Raw genomic sequence first — 13,380 nt, 5'->3', positions numbered from 1 at the left:
TGATAAAGCCCCTGAGTCTGAGGGAGGGGGGGTCTTATTTTTCTTTTGGTGCAAATCAGCAAGTGGTTTTTGAAATCCACTAGTAAATCCACAAGGGGAAAATCCATAAAGGTCTCTGAATCTCTCCTCCCCTTCTCAAAAAAGTTATTTAAAAACGTCTGGCATTTGGATTTACCCAGCTATCTTGACATCACAATAAACAATCTTGATCCAATTTTGTTCCTTTGAACTGCCTTATTCAAATAAATGTACCAGTTGTTTTTATTTCCAGAGACGCTGAAATTAATTGGACCAAGCAAGTTAGATTGAAACCGGGTTTGAATTTGAAACTCCTTCTGTCTTGTCTTCTGTGTACTAATGTGTACACCATAGTTGAGCTGGGCCAATCAACAATTGTACATGGCTGGTACCTGTGTTGTGTGCAATGTGCTAACTAACTTCTTGTAGAGTTGGAGGCAGAAGCTTGACAGTCTAGGTCAATGACACTTCTTTAAAAGAGAGCACAATGGCGGATGTCTTGGAGGAGAAGAGGACCATGGCTCATTGGGCAGAGCACCAGCTTGGCACATGTAATGTAACAGGGCCAAGAAAGACTTCTCTTTGCCCCTAAGACTTTGGAGAGTTGCTGTTGGCTGACATCACACAGATAGATGGACAGATGATCTGACTTGGTGTATCAAGTAGCTTTATATGTCAGCTGAAAGTAAAAGGGAGGCGTTCCTGTTTGTTCCTTCTGCTTGTCAGCAAGAGACAAGTGAAGGAAAAAGCAAGGAAGAGAGAGCGAGAGAGAGAGATGCGAGTGATGGGTAGTGACACTGGCAACTGTGGGCCAGATTGAGCCTGTGCTCCTCTAAGTTGGCACTATATAAGAAGAGCCCTTCTGGACCAGGCTAGAGGCTCATTTAAACCAGCGCTCTGTTCTCACAATGGCCAATCTCTTGCCCATGAGAAGTCCACAAGCAGGACATTGAGTGCAGCTGTTGTGTTCCCCAGCAACTGCTATTTCGAGGCATACTGCCTTTGACAGTGTAGGAAAACACGGCCTTTGGTAGCTGCCAGCTCCATGAATTTATTTGATTCTCTTTCAAAGCCATCCAGGTTGGTGGCCATCACTGCCTCTTGTGGGAATGCATACCATATTTTAGCTGTGTGTTGTGTGTGTGAAGGAGGACTTTCTTTAGTCTCTCTTGAATCTTGCAAAGCTTAGCTTCGTTGGATGTCCCTGAGTTCTAGTATTGTGAGGGAGTCAGACTAAATAAATCCACCTCTGCAGCTATCAGTATAGGATCCAGCCAGAGCTAGCTCCTTCTCGGAAGACTTAGCAAAATACATTTACCAGGTGCAGTTGTATTTCTTCCTTTTTAATTGCATATTTTGTTGCTGAAGCCGGTAAATACATCTCATAGTTTGCTTGCTCTTTTGATGCTAGGCAAGAAAAGAGCACCCCACCCTACCCATTCTCTGTGCAGGCAGCTTGGCCGTTGTGTTTTTGTTGAAAAAAGTGTTGGATGAAGAAAGGATCTTTCTTTGTACATCTTCCAAAATCTCCCATTTGCACCAACCCATCTCTTTTTAACCCAGTGCCTCCCTCCCCCCCCAAAAAAGAGCTAAAGAGTGCATTTGATCCAGCTGGCTTTTCACCGATTCCTGCAGGATAGAATAATCTCAAATAGGATTTTTATGAGGGTCCTGAATATGAGTAGATCATGGGGCAGGGCAGGGAGGCAGGGAGAGAATGTGCATCCAGGTCTATTAGTTAGATCACGATGGATAGTATGAATTTTCTATTTTGTCATCAGGATGAGAGATCAATGCCTTGACAAAGAGAACTGCTGAAACCAACTGGGTATGTAATCATAATCACTCCTTCTAATAGCAAACCCAGTGCTCCTGTGCCGACAGGACTAGAGCCAAAACTGAGAAATGAGAGGGCTCAGCTTGCTTGAGTAAATCCCAACAAATGCAGAAGTACAAAAATCTAAAGGAGTTGCATCCAGCCAAGTTCTACTCAGAGCAGAACCATTAAACTTAAAGAACTGCCATATATGGTGGTCATGTGCCAAGGCGGCAGGATCCTGGGATACTGTTTTTAGTGAAACGAGCAAAATAACAGGCAAAGATATTGTTAGAACCCCACAAACCGGCACTGCTAAACCATTTTAAGGAAGAAAATGACTACAAAGCAGAGAAAAATGCAATATAATAGCAAAAGGGCTACACGTGTTGTAATGCTATGACCGTTCTCATTATCCGTCTTACTCAACTGGGTATTTTAAGAATCTTTATTATCTTTATTGTACATATTTTGAAAATAAATAAATAATAAACAAAACGAGGGGAAATTAAAAGAACCAAAATTAGCCATCTCCATCAATTTCAATGTGTCTACTCTGAGTAGGACTAACATGGGCTACAACCACAACCTCCTCTCTCAAAGCCCAAACACAAAAAAACACAACAGCACAGCAAACACTGAGCATACTTGGTGACCTCGAGGAACTTTGCAGTGTTTGTTAAGGAGTGAGTCGTTTTATTATGGTCAGTGATCAGTATCAGGATAAAATCACCAATTACAAAGTTTAAAATCTCAAAACAAACTAAAATAAAAACAAAATTACATATACATAGTTGGTCATTAATCTGTCAGAAGGGAACCCTTCTGATCTAGAGAAGATCATTGAGTGCTCAGTTACCAGAAAACGTAACATTATGGCATTTGTCAAAAACCCTCGGGGACACTCCTGGGCTATAATGGACAAAGTAGAACAGGTCTCCTGCAGTTATGGAATAAGGATACAGTACATGGCAACAATTTTGTTGCCAGTCTTACTTGCACATTTTTAAATCTTAGGCACCAGTCTGAGGTTCTGCTGCTCCTTGTTTGCCTTTTTCGGTTTCAATTTAGGCTGCATTCTAAGAGGAAGCACCAGGCAAGCTGGAGGAGGAGTGCCCTTGCAGACTCAGTTTACCTATGTGAGACCTAGAACATATACTCAATGCCAGTGCTGCTTTTTCTAGAAAAAGAGGTGTCAGAACTCCCTTATTCTTTTAGAACGGCAATGGCGCCCACTTGAGAGGGGCCAGAACTGAGTTCTGGCTGGAAAAAAAAGCCCTGCCCAATGCTGAAGGAGAATGATAGGTAGAGAGAGCAAGGAAGCGGTCACTGTGGTTGTCTGCTGCTAATGGCTGAAGCTCCTGCTAGGCCCCCCAGAGAAATCCTAGGTGACTGGAGAATGCAGTTTTTGAAAACCACTTCTCCTTGGTGCTGGCTCATCTGTCATGGGTATGAGAAGCTAATCTCAAAAGATTATTTATTTATTTATTAAATTTATATGAATCACCCTCAGACCTGCGGGTATAGGGTGGTATACAATTAATCAATCGATTAATTAATTAATGCCCTTCAACTGAGGAAGTTTACAGTGTAAAAACACATAAGTATATATCAAAATAACAATGCCACCCCCCCACAAGCAGATGCAAAATGTTAAGAAAATGAATGTCACTGAATAGCTGCCCAAAGATGTTCTTGGTTTGGGATCTCTCCCTTTAACTCTTTGAAACAGCTGCTACACCTGCAAATTTCAGTATCCTCTGTGTGATTGACAACACAACTTTCTTTTTGATGTGGGCAACTGCAGAAAAGCGCCCCGCTCCCCCGGTATCACTGACTGTTTTGCTTAAAATTCCGTCCACAACCTTGTCAATAATAGAAGTCCACCCAACCAGAATTATTTCAATGCTAGTTTCTGTGGCAACCAGCATATCCAGCCACAGAATTAGATTACAGGAAGAATGAGTTTTTAAAAGAATAATGGAGGGGCTTTTTCTTTACTTTTACAGGATTTACTTTTTTTAAAAAAACAAATATTGGTAAATAAATCCTGATTCTCCCTTCTTTTTTCAGTTTCATACAAACTGTTTGCATATCCAGGAACTTTGGATAGTTTTTCAAACACATTTTTAATGGTGCACAGTTATTGCTACATCCTGTTCCAATTCTTCCACATGGGTTCCCAAGTGATGTAGTTATTGGCTCCTGATAGTTACTAGATGAAACTGGTGTTCCTTGCATAAGCTCTGCTCCTCTGTAAAGTCTTTTTAGGTTGTGGGACGAAAGAGCTCCATGCAGTGTTTTGCTCCAATGCAGCGTGTCTTTAAAAAGGAGAATTTCTCATCTGAATTTCTCCCTTGGAATTGGATTTCTCAGTGACCTCACCCTTGTTTCCAGTTGAAGTGAAATGGCAATGAATGCTTTGCTATTTCAGTATTCCCACTATTTCTGATGTTCAGGATGTGAGTGCTGCTGCTTATTTAGCCCAAACAAGCACCTAACATGCACAAAAAAGAGCGAACTCTGGCTCAGGAGAACTCTAAAGTTTGCAAAAATTTAAAAAAGCAGTAGGCAAATAACCCTCAGAGAGGGAACCCCTCTACCTACATTCCCCCAAAACAGCCCAAAGAAGACTTAGCATGCTCAATAGACGCATGATGCTGGCTGACTACTGGGGGTGCAGAACGGACTGGAGTGGCCGCAATCCTGAATAGCAGCACTCCATGCTCTTAACATCTCATGGCAGGCCCCACTTGCTATTTTTTAATTTCCATATTTTTTACAGATCTTTCAGCTCCTCGGCCTCCTTTCCTCCTGCTGCATTATCAGTGCACCTGGTGTGCATGGGTAAAACATACAAAAAAATTGAATCTTGACATTACTGTGTGCGTGATTGCATCAGGACACTTTGTGCAACTTTTTGATGCACAGGTAGGGTTGTTTTCATCAATCCAAAATGATCAAGCGGCTGGAGCAACTCCACCATGAGGAAATGCTGCAGTGTTTGGAAATACACAGAGAAAAAGCAAGCAAGCAGTGACATGACTGAAGTTTATAAAATTTTGCGTGGCAAGGGGAAAGTAGATAGAGGAAAGTTTTTCTCCCTCTCTCATAACGCAAGAATTTATGGCCACCCAATGAAGTTGAATGTTGGAGGGTTCAGGACAGACAAAAGAGAGCACTTATTCATGCAGTGTATAGTTTACTCACTTCCACAAGAGGCAGTAATGGCCACCAATGTGGATGGCTTTACACTAATTCATGGAGGCAGCTCTTGAGGAGATGGTCAAATGCTTGCTATCATGGGGCTGGCTGCAACAGCAGCAGCTATATTCTGAGATCTCATTTAGTGTGATGAGCACAGCTTGTCTTGTGCTCATGTTTCCCTTTTCTCTGTTTTGGCTTTAACTTCTGGTTTTCATCAATCACAGTTTCCTGTGTCCTCGAAACTCAGTTCATGTGAATTATGGTTTGTTTAAAGTTTCCAGGGTTGTCCAAACTTTCTCCCCCAAAGAGGGCCAGATTTGATGAAGTGACCTTTAAAGCCCTAAACGGCCTCGGTCCAGTATGCCCCCATCGTTCTACCTGGACACTGAGGTTCAGTGCTGAGGGCCTTCTGGCTGTTCCCTCACTGTGAGAAGCCAAGTTACAGGGAACCAGGCAGAGGGCCTTCTCGGTGGTGGCACCTGCCCTGTGGAAACCCCCCCCCACCAGATGTCAAAGAGAACAACAAGTACCAGACTTTTAGAAGACATCTGAAGGCAGCCCTGTTTAGGGGAGCTTTTAATGTTTGATGGATTTCTGTATTTTAATATTTTGTTGGAAGCCGCCCAGAGTGGCTGGGGAAGCCCAGTCAGATGGGTGGGATATAAATAATAAATTATTATTATTATTATTAATCTCGGCTTAACCTACCTCAAAGGCTTGTTGGAATATTAAAATGGGTCTATACAATGGAAAGTGGATTAATCCGTTTCAGACAGGTCCGCGGGGTACTTAAACTGAAAATACTCAAACCGAAGCGTACTTAAACCGAGGTATGACTGTACAGTGATGTACAGTGGTACCTCGGTTTATGAACACAATTGGTTCCGGAAGTCTGTTCATAAACTGAAGCGTTCATAAACTGAAGCGAACTTTCCCATTGAAAGTAATGGAAAGTGAATTAATCCGTTCCAGTTGGGTCCGCAGCGTTCGTAAACCGAAAATTCATAAACCGAGGTGTTCATAAACCGAGGTTCCACTGTATTGTCTACACTGACTGGCTGTGGCTCTCCAGGGTTTCAAACAGGGGACATTCCCAGCCCCACCTGGAGATGCCAAGGTTGATCCTGGGACCTTCTTGCACACAGGGCAGGTTCTCTACCCTTGAGCTACAATGCTAGTAGCAATATCCTTGGAGGTATTCATCTTGGTGCTGGAGGCAGGGCTTCCCAGGATTTCTCCAGCAGTGCTGGATCTGTTTCAGCTCTTCCAGCTGGCTCTGGAGTGGCCTGCCGAAAGCCAGCCAACGGCCACTAGGTTTGGAATTGAGGCCAGGTTTAATGTTTAGCCAAGTGGGGCAGACGAGGGGGTGGAGGTGGGGGTGATCCTGAGTGCTTCTAAGTCGAGAAGTCTTAGCTGACTGGAGAACATTGAAAAAGAATTGTGATAGCTAAAACCAAAGGGCAAGGTAAAGTTGGAAGTGGCGGGGACAGACTCTGGGTCAGTGTTCCAAAATGTCTGAAAGCTCAGGTATGCATCCTAAACACTATACATTTGGAGTATGAAAGAGAGAGCCCATCCACTGTGTTTTTGCATGAACCCTTGTTCTTTGTGATTGAAGGGAAACTCATGCAGAGTGGTGACAACCAGTCTCCTCTGAGGACAAGTAATCATCATTCTGTATCTACACTGGCAGTGACCAGAGAGTAGCATGAATAAAAAATTATAACAAAAACATCCACCATGTATCTTAATCTTAAGTAGAGGTTGGTGGGGTTCCTCTATCAGGGCTTGGCCACAAAGAGAAAAGTTCTTGCAAAGGAAGGACATTTTTATATATTTCTGTGTGTAAAAAAACCTTTTCCTCCCATTTTTTCTCCTGAAAGATGTAGGCAAGCATGCTAAAAAGAAAGTTAAAATTGCACTGTGGTTTTTGAGCAGAGAACTCATTTTGCAAAGGGAGGTAGGCAGGCTGCTTGCTCTCCACCCCCCACCCAGCATTTAAGCCTCCTGCAGGATTTTCTTTTCCCTTTTTGGTCAGATGGGGAGAGAGAGAGAGAGAGAGACTTTCTCACAAACGCAATTACAAGCTACTGTCTGCCTTGGCCCTTCTCTATTGATCATCATGTCATGACTAAATATTTAATTGAATCTTAGCTTTTTCTTCATCTTCTTTTTGCCTTCCAGTTAGGGGGCGTTTCGCTTCTGTGACTCCCTCCACTCCATCCACCCTTTCTCTCCACCTCCCCCCCTCCCCCGCCACCCTTTATTCAGAAAGCCAGGCTCTGCAATGGCTGCGTGAAGTTGTCTATGTTTCAAGGAGGGTCTCCTGCAGTGATGAAGCTAAATGCAGCAGTAGCAGCAGCAGCAGCAGCCCTCCATCAGCTGAACTGAGAAGCAAAGCAAAATCTCTCTTTCCCCCCTCATCTTCCCCCTCCTCCCCGATAACTTAGAGGGGCCAGTTAGCTATGTCTACTGATGAAGCACTTTTATTCCAGCTCTGTCTCCGAGGACCTGGGCTGTAGACGTGGAGAATTCAGCCGAAAGCATTATGGATCGGTAGAGCTGGTAAGTTTTTTAATAAAAAAATTCCCTCCTTATTTTATTTTGAAAAAGAATTATAAGCACAGTCTGTTTCGTCCGCCCGAATGGCTTTTTGTATAAAGCACCTTGCTACCTCCTAGTTACAGCTTATCGATTCTTGGCTTATCCTCTCTCCCACCCCCCACCCCCGATTTTTGAGTTACAGCAGGCAAGCTGGGTGTGAAAAGCTTGGTGTCTCTTGTTGAGTTGGATTTTAATTGCTCTTCGTTGCCGTTTATCTTTCAAATCGAATGCAATATGTACAAATCCCTCTCTCTCTCTCCCGGGGTTTTTGTAGTCTGGTGGGAAAGCTTGTCTTTGCAGCCCAAGGGCAGTAAATAGACCCTGGTTTGTTCCCATGTAAGAGAGGCTGAGGCTGGCATGAACTACCATAAACTGAAAATTGATTTGGGAAGCCTTCTCAATTTTTATTTATTTATTTTTTTGTACAGGAGGTTTTGGAAACATGACCAGAATTTTAAGATGTGGCAACAGGAAGTACGGAAAAGGATTCTCTTTCCCAAACATCTTGTCTGTCTGTCTTTTTTTAAAAAACAAACAAACAAACAAACCCATATGCCATCCATTTCCTTCCTTCCTCCCCCACCACTTTGATTTTTGAATGGAGGTTGGAGAAAATGCTCTGGCACACACCGTTCAGCAATCACCTGAATCAGGGTGCCGTTTTTGGACTCTGATTATTTTAGAATGGAATTGTACAAGTTGGCCACAGAGGGAGGAGGGAAGGAAGGAGGGAGGGAAGGAAGGAAGGAAGGAAGGAAGGAAAGAAGGAAGGAAGGAAGACTTAAGGCAGAGGCACCCTTCCTCTTACTGCCACACAATTGCTAATGGTCAGATATGTGTGTGTCCAGGTATTGGTGCCTGATAGATTATTGTTGGGCAGTGCTGTGCCAAGGAGACTGCATCCGTGTGTGTATTTTAAATTTGGCAACCGTAGGGCTAGCAATTTCAATAAGATTTCACCAAAATATGTTCTCACCAAGGAGGCTACTGTTTGGTTACCTGTTTCAAAAGAAACATATATAAATTGAGGGGGGGGGATTGTTGGTTTTGTTTTTGCTTTTGCTTTTTTGGTGTGATTAAGGTTTACAGTTTATAAGGAGGGCCCTGGCTGAGTGGTAGAGCATCTGTTTTGCATGCAGAAGGTCCCATGATTGATCTCCAGCATCTCCAGGTAAGGCTGCGAGAGATCCCTGTTTGAAACCTTGGAGAGCCTCTGCCCATCAGTATAAACAGTACTGAGCTGTATGGACCCATGGACTCAGTATAAGAAGTTTCTTGAATGCCCATTATATATCTGCAGGGAGGGCAGTAACTTAGTAGCAGAGCATCTTCTTTGTGTTGCAGAAGCTCCCAGGTTCAATCCTGGGCATCTCCAGGTGGGACTATGAATGACCCCTGCCTGAAACCCTGTAGAGCTACTTCCAGTTAGTGTAGGTCAGAGATGACAAATCTGTGGCCGCACAGATGTCCCTGTACTCTAGCCTCCCATCAGCCTTACCCAGCATGGCTAATGAACAGGGATGAAGGGAGTTGTAGTTTACTAGCTCATCCACACCAGTGGGAATTATATTGGGGCCCATCTGCACTGAGAAAACACAAGAGAAACCATTGTCATAATTTTTATTTTGAAAAGTGCCCCCTCCTGCCTTCCCTTTCTGGAAAGGGGCTGCGCAAAAAGCAGCTTACAAATAGAAAAGCAAGAAAGAAAAAAACACTAATGATCCAGCCATTAAAACACAACCTCAAGTCTCCCCACTTGCAGTTCCCATCAGCTGGTACTCAGACCAGGGAGGAAGAATAGAGCCATGCAGCTTAGCAGTCAGGGTCAGTGTAAGCCTGAAAGATTGGTGCATGTTTATCCATTCTCTCTCTCTTTCTCTGTTTCTCTGTGTGTGTGTGTGTGTGCGCGCACACACACACACACACACACACACACACACAGTCTTTCTTGGAAGAGTGCTGGATTGCTGCTGCGTTTCAGATTCAACCTACTTTCATGAAACTTGAACCTGCTACTTGCTCTGCCGTCAGTGGAGAAGGGTGAACACTCAGCTCTCTTTTCTCCCCACTTCCCATTCTGTGGTCCTTGTAGATACTTGAAAAATTAGTTTCCCTTCCTTTGGATGGGCTGACACATCCAAAGGAAGTGTTCGCATCAACCTTGCAAGGTAAAGTAGTCTGTGGCAGAGTAATTCACCAAAGGTCACTCAGTGAGCTTCATGGTTTGATTAGGGATTTGAGCCCAGGTCTCTTCGGTCCAAATGTAACATGGTGATCACCACCCCACATTGGCTGCCTGGCTTTCCCTTTTCCTCACATGTCTTTGAGTTGTAGCTCAGCTGTCCTCAGCTCTTGTAGGCCTTTAACCTCAACATGCCGCATGAGACCCAGTTTTAATTATATATCAGCTTTTCTACTTCTCTTTGTCAAGCCACATCAACCCTGCAGGCATGCTGGTTTAACAAAGTCATTCCTTCTCCTTGGGGAACACTGATACAAATCAGTAGCATATATCAAGGGTGCTTCAGTCTGAGGGACACATTCCTTTCTTGGCAACCTTTTTTAAAATTTGTCGGGAGGTGGGGTTGCACATGCCAGTGATGGGTGGGATAAGAGGCAGAAGGGGGCAGATCAACTGATGTAAGCTTTCACCTTTGGTGCAAAAGCCTAGTTTCTAGACACTTCATTTCACTAGGGTCTGCCCAGGAAGGACTAAGGATGGTGTCCCACAGTGGGTGAGGCACTAGGGAATGTGTTGCTGTGACAACTGTTGACCTAGATCACTTGAAAGGGCTGTTTGACGAATGGAGGGCTGGTGAAATGGACCCTTCAGGTTCAGGAGCAGTCTATCTCCCTGAATGCCAGTTGCTAGTGGGGTGGGTGGGGGAAAGCTGTTGTCTTCATGCCCTGCTTTTAAACTTCCCAGTACCACCAGACTGGCTGCCATTGGAGTCAGAGTCCTTGACTAAGTGGACCTTTGTCAGATCCAGCAAGGCTCTTCTTGTGTCCCAGGAGCTCAGTGGCAGAGCACCTGCTTTTCGTACAGAAGGTCCCAGGTTCAATCCTAGGATAGTGTTCAGACAAATACTCTTTGTCTGAAACCCTGGAGAGCTGCTGCCAGTCAGTGTATACAATACTGAGCTAGATGGACAAATGGTCTGACTTGGTATGAGACAGATTCCTATATAATAATAATAATAATAATAATAATAATAATAATAATAATAATAATAATAATTTATTATTTATACCCCGCCCATCTGGCTGGGTTTCCCCAGCCACTCTGGGCGGCTTCCAACAGAAAAATGAAATAAAACAATTAAACATTAAAAGCCTCCCTAAACAGGGCTGCCTTCAGATGTCTTCTAAAAATCTGGTAGCTGTTTTTCTCTTTGACATCTGATGGGAGGGTGTTCCACAGGGCAGGCGCCACCACCGAGAAGGCCCTCTGCCTGGTTCCCTGCAACTTGGCTTCCCGCAATGAGGGAACCGTCAGAAGGCCCTCGGTACTGGACCTCAGTGTCCGGGCAGAACGATGGGGGTGGAGACGCTCCATCAGGTATACTGGACCGAGGCCGTTTAGGGCTTTAAAGGTCAGCACCAACACTTTGAACTGTGCTCGGAAACGTACTGGGAGCCAATGTAGATCTTTCGAGACCGGTGTTATGTGGTCTCGGTGGCCGCTCCCAGTCACCAGTCTAGCTGCCACATTCTGGATTAGTTGTAGTTTCCGGGTCACCTTCAAAGGTAGCCCCACGTAGAGCGCATTGCAGTAGTCCAAGCGAGAGATAACCAGAGCACTCAAAACCTCCAGCCTGAAGCACTGGCCTCAATCTCCCCTCTGCTTGCCTTCTCGTGAGGCTGCTTTCTGCAAGCACACCCAGGTTTCCTTTGCCCAGCAAGACAATGCCTAGGTTTCTCTTCAGCCACTGCCTTGCAAGATTGGACCTGGCACACATCTTCTGTTCATCTCCCCCCCCCCCTTGTGAATCTGAGAACCTGGTTCTGGATGAAGAAGCCCCAGTGAATAACGAAGAAAGGAGTAACCAGCACCACATGCTGTGATCTTATTAAATCACTAATCCTCCTTCCTCAGTGATGTCATGCTTGCAGAATGATTCTGCTGGCAGGGAAGGAGGTCTCCTTGGTGTCTTTGGATGTAGGCAAGAAAAATTAATCTGCCAAGAGGGTGTCCCTTCCTCTTTCTTAGGCTTGAATGCAGTCCGAGAGCATCTGTTCATTTTCCAGCCGATATATAAAAAGTTGGAGAAGGCTGAGCCTCTCTATATCTTGTACCCTCAACTCTGTCCCTAACTCAGGGATAGGGAGCTGGATACTACCAATGAGCCAAATCCTTCTCCCCCAGCAGGCCTTGTTTGACAGGCGAGCTGGAGGCCAGGAGATTGTCCTCTTGCCAATCACATGGCATTGCAGAGATGTCTGTTGGCCTCGTTTTGACCCACAATGATAATCAGTTGATCCTTGAAGCTTGCAAAGTGTCACAAGTACTGTAAGGCACTAAGCCCCACCATAGTGACTAGCCTGCAAAAGAAAAAGAAAATATAGAAATCCTAGCCTATTGCAACACTAGAAATCTTTGTTTCTCTTTGAGATGGCCACAGAACAGGACAAGCCCGATATCTGGAAATGCAGGCAGTACGCCCACTTGTCAATCTGCTGATGTCACTCCAGTGGGCGACAGCAGGGTTCAATTCTGGGGTGACTTCACCCATCAGTTCCCCATAGAAAACTAGCACTGAGCTAAAGCAGCGGGATTCTTCAGCTGACAGCAGCTGCCTGCTGGAGTGACACCAGCTGATAGACAGGTGGGTGTACAGTTAAATCCTCCTCATATCCCTGCAGAGAGCCAAACTGAGCTGGGGGATGTGCTGGTGAAGCAGACTCCTGCAGAGAGTAGTATTAAAGTCTCTGCTCATCATCTGAAACGCAGAGACTTCAGTGCTGCTCCCTGTTTGCTATCTCCTCCCACCCCATCTCTGCAGGACAACTTTGAGAGATCAATCTCCTTACATCACTGTGATGTCAGATGATTGACAGGTGGGTGGCCCAATCCACCTGTCAAAGTCAACATGCAGAGGTGCTGGGAGATAACCTGGCCCTTAGTGCTAAAAAGGTTCCCTTACCCTAGTAGTAAAACGAAAAGACTTCAACTATCACAGAGACCAAGCAGGCTGTCAGAGGAGGAACCGAGAAATCCGCTCCTTCTACCATACCCCTCCCAGGGGTTCCTGATTGCCTATGGCAAATTGTAAAGTGCAAGACTGCCCTCTGTTAGGGCTCTTGGTGTGTAAGGTGCTTGCTAGCATCCATTTCTAAGGCTTAACAGTTGTATCCCTCTCTGCACTTATCTGAAGCATCCCTTCCCTTGGTCTCCTGGGTACTATCTGTCACTGACCATGGTCAAGAGTCCATCCATTGGCTAATAGATATGTCCATGTGTGAGCAAGAGATTTCCAGAAGATCAGCAGGAGTCCTATGTAAGAGCAGGGTCTAAGAGAAATAAATATTTATTTAGAAATTCTTGACCATTCATTCTCATTTTATTACATATATAGCACCACCTATGTACACAATTCTTTACAAAGAACTGCTGGGAGGGTGTCTAGTGGAACAAGGAAGCAACAAAAGTGGTGCATAACACTATTATACATATTTGTGGTTCTGGCTTCCTCACCTGCAAAAGGATATTGTAGAACTGAAGAAGGTTCAGAAAA

At 44.6% G+C, this 13,380-nt stretch overlaps 1 protein-coding gene across 3 annotated transcripts in view; it reads left to right on the top strand.

Annotated features, from left to right (window-relative positions):
- Positions 1-13,380, top strand: part of GARNL3 (GTPase activating Rap/RanGAP domain like 3) — a 98,736-nt gene that overhangs the window by 20,937 nt on the left and 64,419 nt on the right. For 2 of the 3 annotated variants that reach the window (XM_035113396.3, XM_035113397.3), the window contains exon 2: positions 7,537-7,606. The exons of the other annotated variant lie outside the window; for it this stretch is intronic. In XM_035113396.3, the coding sequence (XP_034969287.1) occupies positions 7,537-7,606 (70 nt within the window). The remainder of the gene's footprint in view (positions 1-7,536; positions 7,607-13,380) is intronic. 3 annotated transcript variants of the gene reach the window in all.

The sequence above is a fragment of the Zootoca vivipara genome, chromosome Z2 (assembly GCF_965207765.1).
Source record: "Zootoca vivipara chromosome Z2, rZooViv2.hap1.1, whole genome shotgun sequence".
Lineage (NCBI taxonomy): Eukaryota > Metazoa > Chordata > Lepidosauria > Squamata > Lacertidae > Zootoca > Zootoca vivipara.
This window is presented reverse-complemented; position numbering and strand designations above follow the sequence as displayed.